Raw genomic sequence first — 13,569 nt, forward strand, 5'->3', positions numbered from 1 at the left:
GGAGCAGTGAGTGGTATGATTATGGATATGGATAAAAGTTGGCGGCCAACCAGCCACAGTATACTTCTGCCAATGGCTCCGTGCAGGTGGCACCAACCCCTGGGAGCAGCTTTGGTTACCCAGGTGAGTATCATAACCCTTCACACTGAAAGTTGCGCATTCTGCTGATTTGAAGATATTGCCTGTGACAGGAACAGTGTTTCTGGCCCCTGTTCATCAGACTTCTGAAATACAAGGACACTGTTGGGTCAGTCTAACTATCAATGCCAACAAATATGAGGATGTTCAACTATACATCATGAAAGACCTGTTCTCCTCTCCTGCTGGGCCATGAAGGAGCACAAGTCAGTGTGTCAAGTTTGGAGGAAGCTAACCTCCTCTGGAACTGTGTACTGTAGTTTGTCAGTCACTGCTGTTGACATATTGATACTGGGAACCTAGCCCTGAAGTACCAGCTTATACAAGTTAGATCTCATCGCTACAGTGATGAAGAACACAAGTTTATTGAAGATGAGCTAAGGTGCCTACTCCAAGAAAGTGTTAACATGCCTGACCAAAGCTCATGGCATGCTCAAGTTGTGGTCATTCAGAGTGGATAAAAAAGAGAATGGTGGTAGACTACTCACAAACAATCAACCGTTTTACATACCTGAATGCATATCCTATCCCAGCAATCTCTGAGATGACAAAGAAGTTATCCAAGTACAACTACTTTAGTTCTATTGATCTCAAACCAGCATACCATCAAATACCTCTGGAGGCTGAAGAGAGAATGTACACAACTATTGAAGCTGGTGGATGGCTTTTTTTAATTTGCAAGGATTCCATTTGGTGTCACCAGTGGAGTGGCCTGTTTTCAACAGATCTTGGACATCATCATCTAGAGTGAAGGCTTGAAGGACACTTTTGTATATGTCAATGACATCAGTCTGTAGTCATTCAAAAGAGGAACATGAAATTTATAGTGGTTCTGCTCAGTGGCAGAGAAGTTTGAACTGATCGTTAACCAACACTGGGTCACATCATCAAAAACCACAAAATCAGCCTTGATCCAGAGTGCATGTAATCATTGCTTAAGATGCTGGCCTTAGAGAACGAGTATGTTGTCAAGCTCTTGGACTACTGTCCCACTACACTAAGTAGGTCCTGCACTTCTCAGAGAAGATCCAACCCATTGTCGAGTGTAACAATTTTCCGGTGCCTTCCAGAGTGCTGGAGGCAGTCAACAGACTCAAGCAAGAATCTGTCAGGGACTCTGTGCCAACAGCTCACAACACACCATTTGTCATTAAAATAGATGCTTCAACTGGTGCCATTGCAGTGTCCCCAACCCAAAAGGGCAAAGCAGTTGGCTTTTTCTTACATTCACTTGCTCCTGCTGAATGTTACCACTCTGCTGTAGAGTGACAAGTATGTGCCATAGTCAAAGCACTGCAAATGGGTGACATTTCCAGCTTGTTACAGGTCAACAGTCAAAGGATTACAAGGGTGGAGCATGCCAACAGGAGACCTTTTGGCCCATAACTAAGTCGGATGCAAAAAAATATATATAATAATGATAAATAAATGAAAAAATAATGCAGTCCATGTTTGATCATAAAAACAGAGGAAAAGTCTAGAATGAGAAAAATTCGTCATTGGAGGCTAGTAGTATCATGTTTCAGTTTTGATATCTCTTATAGGCCTGACTCTCACAACTTTGTCACAGACTGTTGTCTTGGGCTCCTCATCACATATCAGGAACTACCAGCAACAGAAATGACAAACTACAACATCGGCACAACTTGTGCAGCCTTGGTGTGATATGGATGTGGCACGTCATCCATTGCTGGAACTTGTCATTTTCAATGGAAGGTCTCGAGTTAGGTGTTAGGAAGTGCCCCACATGTGCTAAAGTAAAACCTCAATTCATTAAGCAGAGTGGAACACAAATTAAGGCTATATGCCCATTTGAAAGAATGTTCATCGATATCATTTACTATTTACCTGTTTGTTTATTATTTAACTACACCTATGCATTTATTTCATTTATTATTATTTAATTATTATAATTTCTATTTATTTTTCTTTAATTCATATATCATTATTACATTTTTTCCCACATCTGACCTAGTTATGGACCAAAAGGTCTCCTGTCAGCATCCTCCATCTTTGTAATCCTTTGTAAGTGACCACTGCCAGGTCAATGAGGGAAGAACTGTTATATCCTCACTGTGGTGGATGAATGCAACTGGTTTGTGTTCACCTTTCCCACAGAAGACATATCTGTTGAGGTCACCAATGAGTGTCTATTTTCTCCCCTTCTGGACCTTTCAAATGCCGAGTACATCTACTCAGGTCACAGTGTGGCTTTCACCTCTACTAAGTATCTGTAGTTTCTACGTGATTGAGGAGTAGCAACCAGCTACTCATCAGCACACAATCCTTGTGGCAGTGGACAGGTGGAACACTACACTAGTACTCTATGGTGTACCATTCTCTTGGTTTTACACTCAAAAGGGCTTCCTGTTGAAAACTGGCAACTCTTACTTCCGGATGTACTGCATAGCCTTAGGTCTCTACTGTGTGTATCAACCACCAGGCACCTCATGAACTCTTATTTACATTTGCATGAAGAGCAGCTTTTAAGCAAGCACTTCCCTCATGGCTGCTGTATCAGAAGCAAGTACTGCTGCAAAGAGCCATGAATACATCAAAATATAAGCCACTTCTAGAATCTGTAACTTTGCTACATGCCAACCTTCAAAATGCTCGAGTACAACACAGATGGAAGAAAGACCACACTGTCAATCCGATGATTCTCATCTCCTGCAGAGGATGAACTTGACAAACCTCTAAATGCACCTGCTAAACCTGTCGCACCATCTACATCTCCACCTAATAAAGTTGTCACACCTCCAGCAGCCATCGGAGGATCATGTGCTCTCAATTACACTTCATCCAGCAGAAGTGTCCCCCTTTATGCAAGAACATAACCAGTGATGAGCCTTGGAAGTACTCAGAGAAGCTCTAGAGTGAGATGGGCACCTGTCTACCTCACCTATTATGAGTGACACATACTCTATTAATGAGGGATTTAAGGATATTCCTACTTTGATTATGTTAAGCCTATTACTGTTTCATTTGTGCATAGTTGCAAAAAAAAAAAAAAAAAAAGTGGCGAGAATGTTTATATTTATCATGATTATGATGTTTGTGATTCTGTTGGAACTCATTCCTAAAGTTCATTCTCTCTATTGGCTTTGGTTATATACAGTGTGGAAGTTCAGTAGTTTAGAATTAATACTTTGTGAAGCATCTGAAAAGGTTTCACTTGCACAAGTATAAAACCTAGCACAAGGGTGAGATGCAGGGATGACCCGTCATCCAGGAGGAGCCAAAATGAGAGGGAGGGAGGAGTGGTGAATGAGAGTGGAATAGGTGGGGATGAAATGGGTGAGAGCGGAATTTTGCCTTTTGACTATGACTACCTCCCTTGTAAGGGGGAAATAGCCCTTGGTATATTTATGTATGTATGTACAAAGAAAATAAAAGTTTCTTACATAAACTATCTAATTTATTAGGCCCAAGACAGATTAATATAAGGAATTTCCTACAGAGATATATTCTAATTATTGACACTGACATACTTTATGCAGATGAATAGAATAGCCTGACAGTAGCCAGAATGAAAAAAAAGTGACAAATATAGTAATAATAATTGTTTCCTCAACAGTGCTTGGGCCCCTCCACATATCTCTCTCTGAAGAAGTTTAGGATTGCTGCCTGTGTTGTAGTGGTGTGAGACTTTCTATGTTACTAGCTAAAAGTAATAGGAGAGGAGGAATCACCCATTCTCAGTAATTCTCGTATGAAAAGTGGTAGAAATACAGTGAGACCTCTCATTAACGGACATTAATTAGCTGTGTTTGCGGTGTTTTCGCTGTGTTTTCGGTGTTTTTGGTGCTGTTGTTTAGTGAGTGCAATCACTATGCCACCCAAAAACCACTCCAAATCAACGGATTATTCACATCAACGGACACCGTTACCCCCCTTTTAGTCCGTTAATGAGAGGTAGTACTGTACAGTTGAAGTTGATGGAGAGAGATTTTGGGCCCAGCCTGGAGAAAGAGTGTTACTCTTTTGGGGCTCCACCTCCAAATTAAGGTGAGGGGCTGGATGGGTTTTGAAAATGGGTAGCGGGAAGAGGATTCTCTCAGGCGCACATCTTGCAGGATCACCAGTTGCAGGTACTTGTCACTGGTACTCCCCCAGGTAGGCGTAGCTCCTCCTTGGGGATCGGTGCCATCTGCGTAGAGCTGATGGCCAGGGGTGGTTGCTGCTGATTGGCCCCCAACTCTTGGGGTTGGGGGGTGGTCCCACGACGTAGACGTTGCAGCTCCAGAACCTTAAAACTACACCCAAAGACCTTTATTACGCACAGATACTCTCTTCTCTTCCTCCACAACCACCAAATACCAGCCTCCGGAAACATATTCATAATCATATCACTCACCGCTCCATTAACACACTGAAAGACAACACACTGCTGCATGCCAGACCCCCTGATATCCACCCTTCTGAATCCTCTCTCCCACGAAAGGACAGAGTCCACTTGGCCAGACTGCGATGCGGTCACCACCCAGCACTTCTAAGCTACCAGAAGAGGCTGGACGACCGTGTTGTGAACAGCTGCCCAGGATGTAACACTTCACCCCATACCATACAACACATAATGGAAGACTGCATTATACACAATCATGCACGCAAACAACACAACATACACTCTATAAAGGATTTGTGGGAAAACCCAGTTTCGGCTGTGGCCTTCCTTGGGGAGACGGGACTGCTCGGACAGACAGTCTAGGGAACGACAACAACAAAAAAACAACTTGTCACTGGTTCTGACACTGATATGACAAAAGTTATCAAAATTAGTTTAACACCTTCATTATCAAAGGAGCATCATGCAACTGAACAGAAAAGCCCGGTAGTAACCAAAATAAATGGAAAGTGCCTCCTAGCATTGATGAGAAAATTTTGTTTTGGCCAAAATAAGACAATTTCATTTATCAAAAGAGTACTTGCAGCAGAAAAGGCGTTGACTCTTAATCAACTTACTTGACAGTGGCTTTAAGGATTTTGTTCCAGCCAATCCCAGGTGAATTTATTTTGACAAAGGAACATATCCACAGCAGAGGTTTTATGTGCGCAGTGAGTCTTACCAATGCTACATACCTTACCTCACCGGGGTGCCGTATCGACTTGGATATTGGCCACCATGGAGCTCCATTCCTGTCTCCTCACTGCTCTTCTTAACAAGATGGCATTTGTTATTTCTTCTCCTACAGACATCCTTAATCCATCTACATATTTTTTGCATGGTCTTCCTCTTGCCCTCTTTCCTTCTATTTCTCCTGTACTTATTGTTACACAGTTAGGTTCTCAGTAGCTAAAGTGGATCCCCCATATGGAGGAAAAATAAAATATTCCATAGAGCAGGTGGACACCATACGAGTCAATGATCATACAACTTTATTATGGGTTGCTAACCCATGGTTGATGTGTCTATAAATCCAGATGATGAAAGTCCTGAAGGCTGAAGGATGCCTTACTGCTGCAGTAGTGCTGAGGTGCCACCTTTAGGTTAGTAACATGTCTCTTTGGCCCTGGATTCAGGCAAGGATAGGTGGCCTTTTTTCACTTGGGCAGGCAAATTGACCGAGTTGCTTGACTGGAACCTTGAAGCCAGTCACACAGTAAACTAAACAGCTACCACCTAAGTTGACACCACACAGTCTGCATCTTTTCCTTGCAGGGCCAAAAACCATGTAATTTTCAGGGAGTTGGTTGATTCAAGTGAACACTGATTCAAGTAGGTGTCAGTTTGATCAGACATTATTTTGAGCAAGTGGTTAGGTCAGGTTATTCAACACACCAATTTATAATCAAATGCCACATATATTTAGTTATCATCCTTATATCAACATAGCTATACCTACTCCACAACCCAAAAACAGTACTGACAGTATACATGGGGGAGTTGGAGACTGAGGCCTACTTGAACCATCGATCTACTACTATGTAGGCAGCCTGAATGGTACAAACAAGGCATAGGCATGCCAAGCTAGATCCAGGGTGAACCATTGGTTAGGTTTCTATATGGACAAATGAAATATTCTCTCCTCCAGGAACAAATGACCAATCCTTTTACTGGGAGAGTTAAAGATGCTCAGAATGAATACAGTGGCTCTCTCTGAATTGAGGATATCTGGGAGTGGTGAGACGAGTAGCAGAGGTTACACCTATTGGCTGGCATACCTATCCAACTTTACCTTGCCATTAGCCGGTAGCTCTGGTTAATGCATGTATGATGCCAGTGAGGTAGCATACCAAGACATATTAATATGAAGAACTGTTCTTTGCTAAGCTTGACTATAATTGACCAATGCCCACCATGGAATACAAGAATCCATACAAAGCACAAAAATATAAAACATGTATATAACATCTTGGCTCAACGTTAGGTAACCTAATAAAATTCCAGAAACAAACAGGAATGGAAAGCATACAAGCACATGAAACTTACACTATCCAATAGCTCCTAACCTAACCTAATTATTCCATAGGAAAACAACTCTCAAATGCAAATAAGAAGTGAAAAATGCATTTGCGTGTTACTGGAGCAGAACTGCTAACTTGATTTGTAGAAAATTTGCATACATCAATGGCTCTAAAAGCAAGTCATGTGAGATATAATGTAAATAAAATATTTTCCCTTCAAGGAAGTATTGACTTCCAGAAGAGAATATCTGGATGTGGGCAGTCACTTGGGTCTAGAAGGAACCACCAAGTTAATGAATATCTAACTTCCTCTGGAAGGAATAGTCATTTAATTCCAGAAGGAAATGTAGTAATTTTTTCCTTTGTAGTGTAAGTAGTAATTATTCCCTATATAGTATATGTAGCACTTAAATCCCTATATAGTAACTGTTTTATGTATGTAGTCTGTGTAGTCATTACATAATTGTTCTACATAGTAGTTATGTGCATCATTAGACCTACACAGTCCTGAGTACTGTTATCTAACCTTATGTAATTATTACCCTCTATTTTCCCTTATACATACTCCACCTTTGCACTAGTGCCATATCTGTATTCCATAAACATTCATGTATTTTGTATAACATTACCTCTAATAATTTTGCATGCAGATTCCTCATCTTTATACAATTTTTGCCTTATGTTACATACATATAAATATACCTATCTATATTGTTTTTCCTACAAATTGACAGTGCTACTTCTGTTTCACTTATACATGCAGAGTTTCTCTCACCACCACAGAAATATTATGCTCCAAGGCAAGGTAGTAGATTCTAAGGAGACTTTCTGATCCCAGAATAAAGTTCAGGGCTTCAGAAGAGTCTGATTGATACTGGGAGAAATGACCATCTGCTCCTGGCAGGAAGAAGCAGGTTCTGGGTGTATCTGGTGTTGAAAAAAAAATAAATAAATAAATAAAAAGGGACTATCTGGTTGGGGAGGAGTTATCAGACTCCAAAACAATCTGGTTTTGGTATAAATAGCAACTTGTTACCAGTGAGTGACAATAAGCTCTCTGGGAACTGTGCAATTCTATGAGAGGGTAGTGCAGTCTGGAAGGGATTGTCTCATCCTAATGGGAGAAGTCAAGGTGATCAGGCTTCCGATGGGTCCATTCCAGGTGTACAGGGAAGGTATCTGGTTCTCAGAAAGCAGAGTCTAGAAGGTACAATCTGGTTCCAGGAAGAGGTGGTGGGTTCCAGAAAGGTTAGTTTGGTCCTAGGATGAGGCTCCGGAAGGGACAGCTTGGTTCTGGGTGGACGGTGCCAATTTCTGGAAAGGTCTCTCTGGTCCCAGAAGGAGATACTAAGTTTGGTTTTGGAAGAAGACACCAAGCACCAGTAGGGTCCCTCTGAATCTGGGAAAAAGTGTGGTGTACATGTGTACCCCACCAGCGGGCTTGTAGGTGCAAGTTGATGCATCTAGAGTTGGATGGTAGTCTGATCTGACTCAATGCTCGAAGGTTAGGTTGGGTCCCCCAATTAGGTCACATCTGGTCAAGGCGTCAGATTGGGCCTGGGTATATATACCGGCTGCCCCAAGTGAGCAAGGCACTCAGTCATCCAGATGTTCACACTGTACCACACCCTGACAGTTGGGCCATACTTCTGTACGCACGTTGCTAGGCCTTCGCGTTCAGTCCCCCATGGGGGGAGGCACGGCTTGTCAGTCCTTAGGCCGATGCATCAGTAACCACCTGAATAAAGCACATAAGCCACACCGGGTGTCAATAACTCCCTACATCATCTTTGCCCATAAAGGCAGTGGTAGGTTCTGAAGGATAATTTCAGGCTCCACTGGGGTCCATCTGTCTCCAGAAGCAGGCAGCGCCCTAAGAGGTGAACATTGAGTCTAGTGAGAACTGCTGGGCTCCACTGAGTCTTTCTGGTCTTGGCAGAAATGACCATTGAAGAATGCGGGACAGAGACCAGGATCTGGAAAGATATATTTGGTTTCAGGAGACATGACCATGTGGCTCCGGGAGAAGGTACCAATTTCTGGCAGGAGGTGGTGGTGTCTGGAAAGAGTAATGTGGTCCATGCTGGTGACATTCTTCTTCTGGTGTCTGGAAGGAGTGATGTGGTCTATGCTGGTGACATCTTTTTTTTTTTTTTTGTAAAACTCAAGTTATATTATTTTATCATATTAGGTTATGTATCACAAGACATGATCAATTGTAAAATGTCCACCTTGATCAGCAACACTCAATTGTAGTTTCCACACACCCAACCATGGGTGTGGGGGGGGGGGAATTCTACAAATCAACCCCAAAATGAGGTGAGCTAATTTCATGGGGGGGGGGGAGGAATCCATGAAAAATTTTCAAATCTTGAATATGAGTGAAAAAATATTGGTGGTAAAGTCAACAAGAAATAGCTAAATAAACAACGGACTGAAACAAAATAAAACAGAAATGTATACCAACCCCAAACGTCCAAATAAGACTCCATGGAGAACCAGAACTTAGAACTGGGGGGAAAGACGTGCTCCATGTTCAGGAAGGTGGCATTCTTTTCTGGGAGCTGGCAGAGCTGGTGCTAGGAATTGCAATACTCGATTAGAAATTTTATGCCAAGCCCTTTACAAAAGTTCGAAATTCATGTTTTATTCTCACAGGTTCACAGTATATAAGGCCTGAAGTATCATTAATTTCTTACCAATTCAAACAATATTTATCACAGTGATCTCTGCTCAAGATCTGGGCTCATAAACTTCTGCGCGGGGCCCCCATTTGATCAATTCGGCCAAACAGGCTTATAACCAGTCTTGCAAGTTGGTGAAAGTGTCTGGTAGCACTCCAGTCTCCTTTCGGGTGTCCGGCGTGTTTTCGCCTTCAAAGGCCTGGGACCTCTGGGTCTTTGAGTCCAGCAGCTTTCTGAGGGCAGAAGCTACTGCGCCACTTTTCCAAGCCACGCGTCCTCCGACGGAATTCAGGGTGTCTATCAGCAACAGATGTACCATTTGAAAAAAAAAAAAAAGATATCTAATTAGCATTACATGTTTGCATATATATATATACATATACATATATATATATATATATATATATATATATATATATATACTGTATATATATAAACAACTATACATATACATATATATATTTATATATATATACATATATATATATATATATACATGTATATATATACATATATCTTCATGTGTATGACTTTGTATGACTTTCCTCTTTAGTTTGGGACATAATTATGGGAAGAATCTTTACTTCTTATCTCAGAAGTGTATTCCTAAGAAGGAACGGAATCACTTCATAATCCTTTCAATCAAAGAGGCTGATTTCTGTAAGACCAAATCACGTTTTCTCGACTTGATGAAGGGGGGGGGGTGATAAAAGAAAACAATAGGGAAAAATATGATAGAAAAAAAGGATAATCCTCGCTACTCACCACTGTGCTAACACAAGAGGCAACCCATGGAATGGAACGACGACTTGGGCGAGCAGATATGGAATCCTCCCCTGAGGTCAGGGCAGGATTCCCGGCGAACGACCAGCGCCCTAGACCCGGGAAATGTAGTTGTTGTTCGGCGACATCCCGGAAGAATTCTTCTGGTTCTAGAAGGAAGCATCTGACTTCAGAAAAGTCTGCCTGGTTCCTCCGGGAGGAGATGGTAGGTTCTGCCTAGTGTAGGCCTTATGGTCTCTTGCAGTCTCCCTTATTCTTATGTTATGTTCTTATGTTCCGGCCACATCAATTTGGTCTTGGGAGAAGACTCCTGAAGGAACACCCCGGTTCCGGGAGGAGATGCTAAGTTTGGTTCTGGAAGAAGACAGCAGAGGGCAGGGCGGTGGTAGGTTCCAGCAGAAAGTTCCAGGATCCAGTGGAGTCTATCCGACTCCAGAAGGAGGCTGTGTCCTCCGGGGAGAACAAAGGGTCCAATGAGAGGTATCTGGTTCGCCGGAAGCTTTCTGGTCTTGGGAAGAAATTATCGCCGAAGAATGCCGGAATTAATTATTTGATTTCTAATGGAAGCAACTGGCTCTGGAAGCGTGTGAGGACGGGTCTTCTGGTCCCGGAAGGAGGAACTAGGATCCGGGTGGAGGTATCTGGTTCCAGGAAAAAGTCATTTGGCACTGTTTTTTCCATAGGACTTATACATGCCCGGACCTTAGTTTTACGGTAACCCGGAGCTTTTTACATATAGACCTCGAGAGTTGGTGTCCAACCCGGTTTATGCCGCTCTGTTGGGAGTCGCGGTACCTGGAGGAGACGATGAGGATCTATCTGCAATCGACCTGCTCGATGGCGGATCCGCGGGGAGAGACCGGCTTCGGAGGCGGAGAGAGCAAGCAGGGAGCAGGGCGTGAAGGTATACCGTGACCCCTGGACAGTGCCAAGGGATGTGCCTTCAGGAAGCCAAGGGCTGCTCCAGTAGGATGCCGCACCACTCCCTTCGGGGTGCGTGGTGGACAGATGCCCAGGAGAAGAAGGGCAGAAGCTTTGCACCTCAGGAGGCAGTGATGCAGGGGTTGGTTGTGCTGCATCCCAACAAAGTCTGCAGCATTCGTCTTTGTCTCTCCCTGCGTGGAGTACTTGCCACCCACATCGATATCCAAGGCAGATCCTGTGGAAGATATATTCCTCCCGTCTACCAGGAGGCAGATGGAGGGCCTCGTACCTAGTAACGAGGTAGTGTCACCGCCACTGAGGCCGAAGTGATAATAAGACTGCTATGGTCGACCTTGATCACTAATCTGGCCTTACTGATAATGACGTCCTTGGTCTGCACGGTCGTCAGTGCCGGGGCAGTGTGATCCTGCTGAACCTCGTCGCTGCCTTGGCAGCAACATCAGCAATAGTGTTCCCGGGAACCCCAATATGACTGGTGATCCAGTGGAACATTGCAGACCTCTCTTGCCGGGGCAAGAGGTCCAGCGAGTGCTGGATTGATGTCGTTAAGTGGACTACATCCTTGGAGATGGTAGCAAGGCCCGTCTGTAAGGTGGAGCTGCCACCACTCAATCTCCATAGCGCGGCCACCCCGTCGACGATCACAAGAGCAGCGCCTCGCCGCGCCCTCCACAGTACCGTCCTGGAGAGTAATCACCCTCTGTTTCCGGGAGGAAGAGACACCTCAGGCTCCGCCCGGGAATCCTCCGGTTCCGGGTGACTCGAGCGGAGGTGTCCGTCTGTCGGATTCCGGCAGAAGGTACCAGACTTTGGGCACAGTGATCGGTTTCCGGGAGGATATACTCAAGCAGGGACTAAGTCCGGAAAACACAGTTGGAGTCCGGTATAGGTCCGGAAGACACAGGTTCCTCTTCCGGTAGAATTGGCTGTGTCTTTTGTTGTCTCTGATTCTAAATTCGGCCGCACTATTCACATGTGCACGTTCTTGAATATCCCCGTTCACAGGTGCACGTTCTTGGATGTCGTTCACGTACATCGTTTAATGGACACCGCCGTTCACATTCGCTCGTTCTTTAAGTACAGATGTTTGTATACATACATTCTTGAACATCGTCGTTCACACGTGCTTAGAGAACGTAGTCGTTCACGCACGCCCCTTCATCTCTTTTTCATTATGATGATCAACTGGCGACGGAGCGACCGCATTCAACTACATCCCTTTCATGACATGAAGTTACATATGATATGCTATGACACACCAAAGGGCCTTCCTAACCCCACGCCCATCCGAAACCCGAACGTCGCCCCTCCCCCCAGCCCATCTTAGCGCCTCGTGGATGAAGAAAGGTCGTCCTCTGCCTCCCGCCACACAGCTCGCGTCAAGGGACTCAGCCTGGGGATTTTGGGGTAGGCACTCAGAGATGGGGGGTGGGGGTGGAGCGGGCGAAATCGTCAGCGAAACTGACTGAGGGTGTCATCACGAGGCTCGATGGGATTAGTAGAGATTTCTTCCTTACACACACACACACACACACACACACACACACACACACACACACACACACACACACACACACACACACACACACACACACACACACATAATAACGTGCCAGGAATGATAAACTAACGAAGCAGTGCCATTAGTACAAAGAAGAAATTATCTTATCTCCAGAGCCCCAGAGCCCTATAATCACCTCCCTCCTGATAAGCAACACTGACGCGATGTACTGGATTGGAGAGCAAACTAGTATCAACCGATGGAATACCAATCATGATGGCATAGCACGGCGGAATGGACAACAATTTTGAATACATAATAATTTTGAATAAATTATGAGCAAATGCACATTACTGAAATGTTGAAAACTACAAACATGTTATCTGGCAATACTGGCAAGGGAAATGTCCGCCAGATTAAGGGGTATGAAAACAGACGCTCTGATATATATATATATATATATATATATATATATATATATATATATATATATATATATATATATATATATATATATATATATATATATATATATATATATATATATACACATACACACTGAATGGTTCCCAGTGATCAATTAATATCTTTTTCAACCACAAATAACTTTTAATTCCATGCCATCGCAATCGAGACTGAGAGTCGCTCGAAGGAGGCATCCGTTGGAAATTGAAACGTGGACGAGCCGAGGATTCGAACCCAGCTAACCCGTAACAAAATTACAGTGACGTATCTCTTGATAGCGTATTGGTTTACGTCACTGTAACTTTGTTACGGGTTAGCTGGGTTCGAATCCTCGGCTCGTCCACGTTTCAATTTCCAACGGATGCCTCCTTCGAGCGACTCTCAGTCTCGATTGCGATGGCATGGAATTAAGTGATTTGTGGTTGAAAAAGATATATATATATATATATATATATATATATATATATATATATATATATATATATATATATATATATATATATATATACTGTATATGAAGGTGGAAAAAGAAGTCACGGGTCTAGTTCCGAGTTCCTGAGTTTATTCCTGACCGGTTTCGCTCTATGCTTCTTCAGAGGAATGTGACTCTGGAGTGAAGCTGGCGGTATACATAGTCTGAGTAAGACC

At 43.4% G+C, this 13,569-nt stretch overlaps 1 protein-coding gene across 4 annotated transcripts; it reads right to left on the minus strand.

The window, feature by feature from the left end:
- Positions 1 to 3,549: 3,549 nt before the first annotated feature.
- On the minus strand, positions 3,550 to 12,921 carry LOC143027639 (uncharacterized). 4 transcript variants are annotated; one of them, XM_076189029.1, is made up of 4 exons: positions 9,993 to 12,919; positions 9,243 to 9,524; positions 9,011 to 9,122; positions 3,550 to 8,602 (listed from the first exon to the last, which is right to left on the minus strand). In XM_076189029.1, the coding sequence occupies exons 3-4, from the start codon at positions 9,075 to 9,077 to the stop codon at positions 8,328 to 8,330; spliced, it is 342 nt and encodes a 113-aa protein (XP_076045144.1). In that variant the 5' UTR covers positions 9,078 to 9,122; positions 9,243 to 9,524; positions 9,993 to 12,919; the 3' UTR covers positions 3,550 to 8,327. The 4 variants fall into 4 exon arrangements, 2 of the variants coding, with proteins under 2 accessions (XP_076045144.1, XP_076045145.1); XR_012966624.1 differs by having other exon boundaries at positions 3,551 to 8,650; positions 9,993 to 12,899; XM_076189030.1 differs by having other exon boundaries at positions 3,551 to 8,519; positions 9,993 to 12,921.
- Positions 12,922 to 13,569: the final 648 nt, after the last annotated feature.

Source organism: Oratosquilla oratoria, chromosome 8, assembly GCF_046742065.1.
Source record: "Oratosquilla oratoria isolate Oo_2021 chromosome 8, ASM4674206v1, whole genome shotgun sequence".
NCBI lineage: Eukaryota > Metazoa > Arthropoda > Malacostraca > Stomatopoda > Squillidae > Oratosquilla > Oratosquilla oratoria.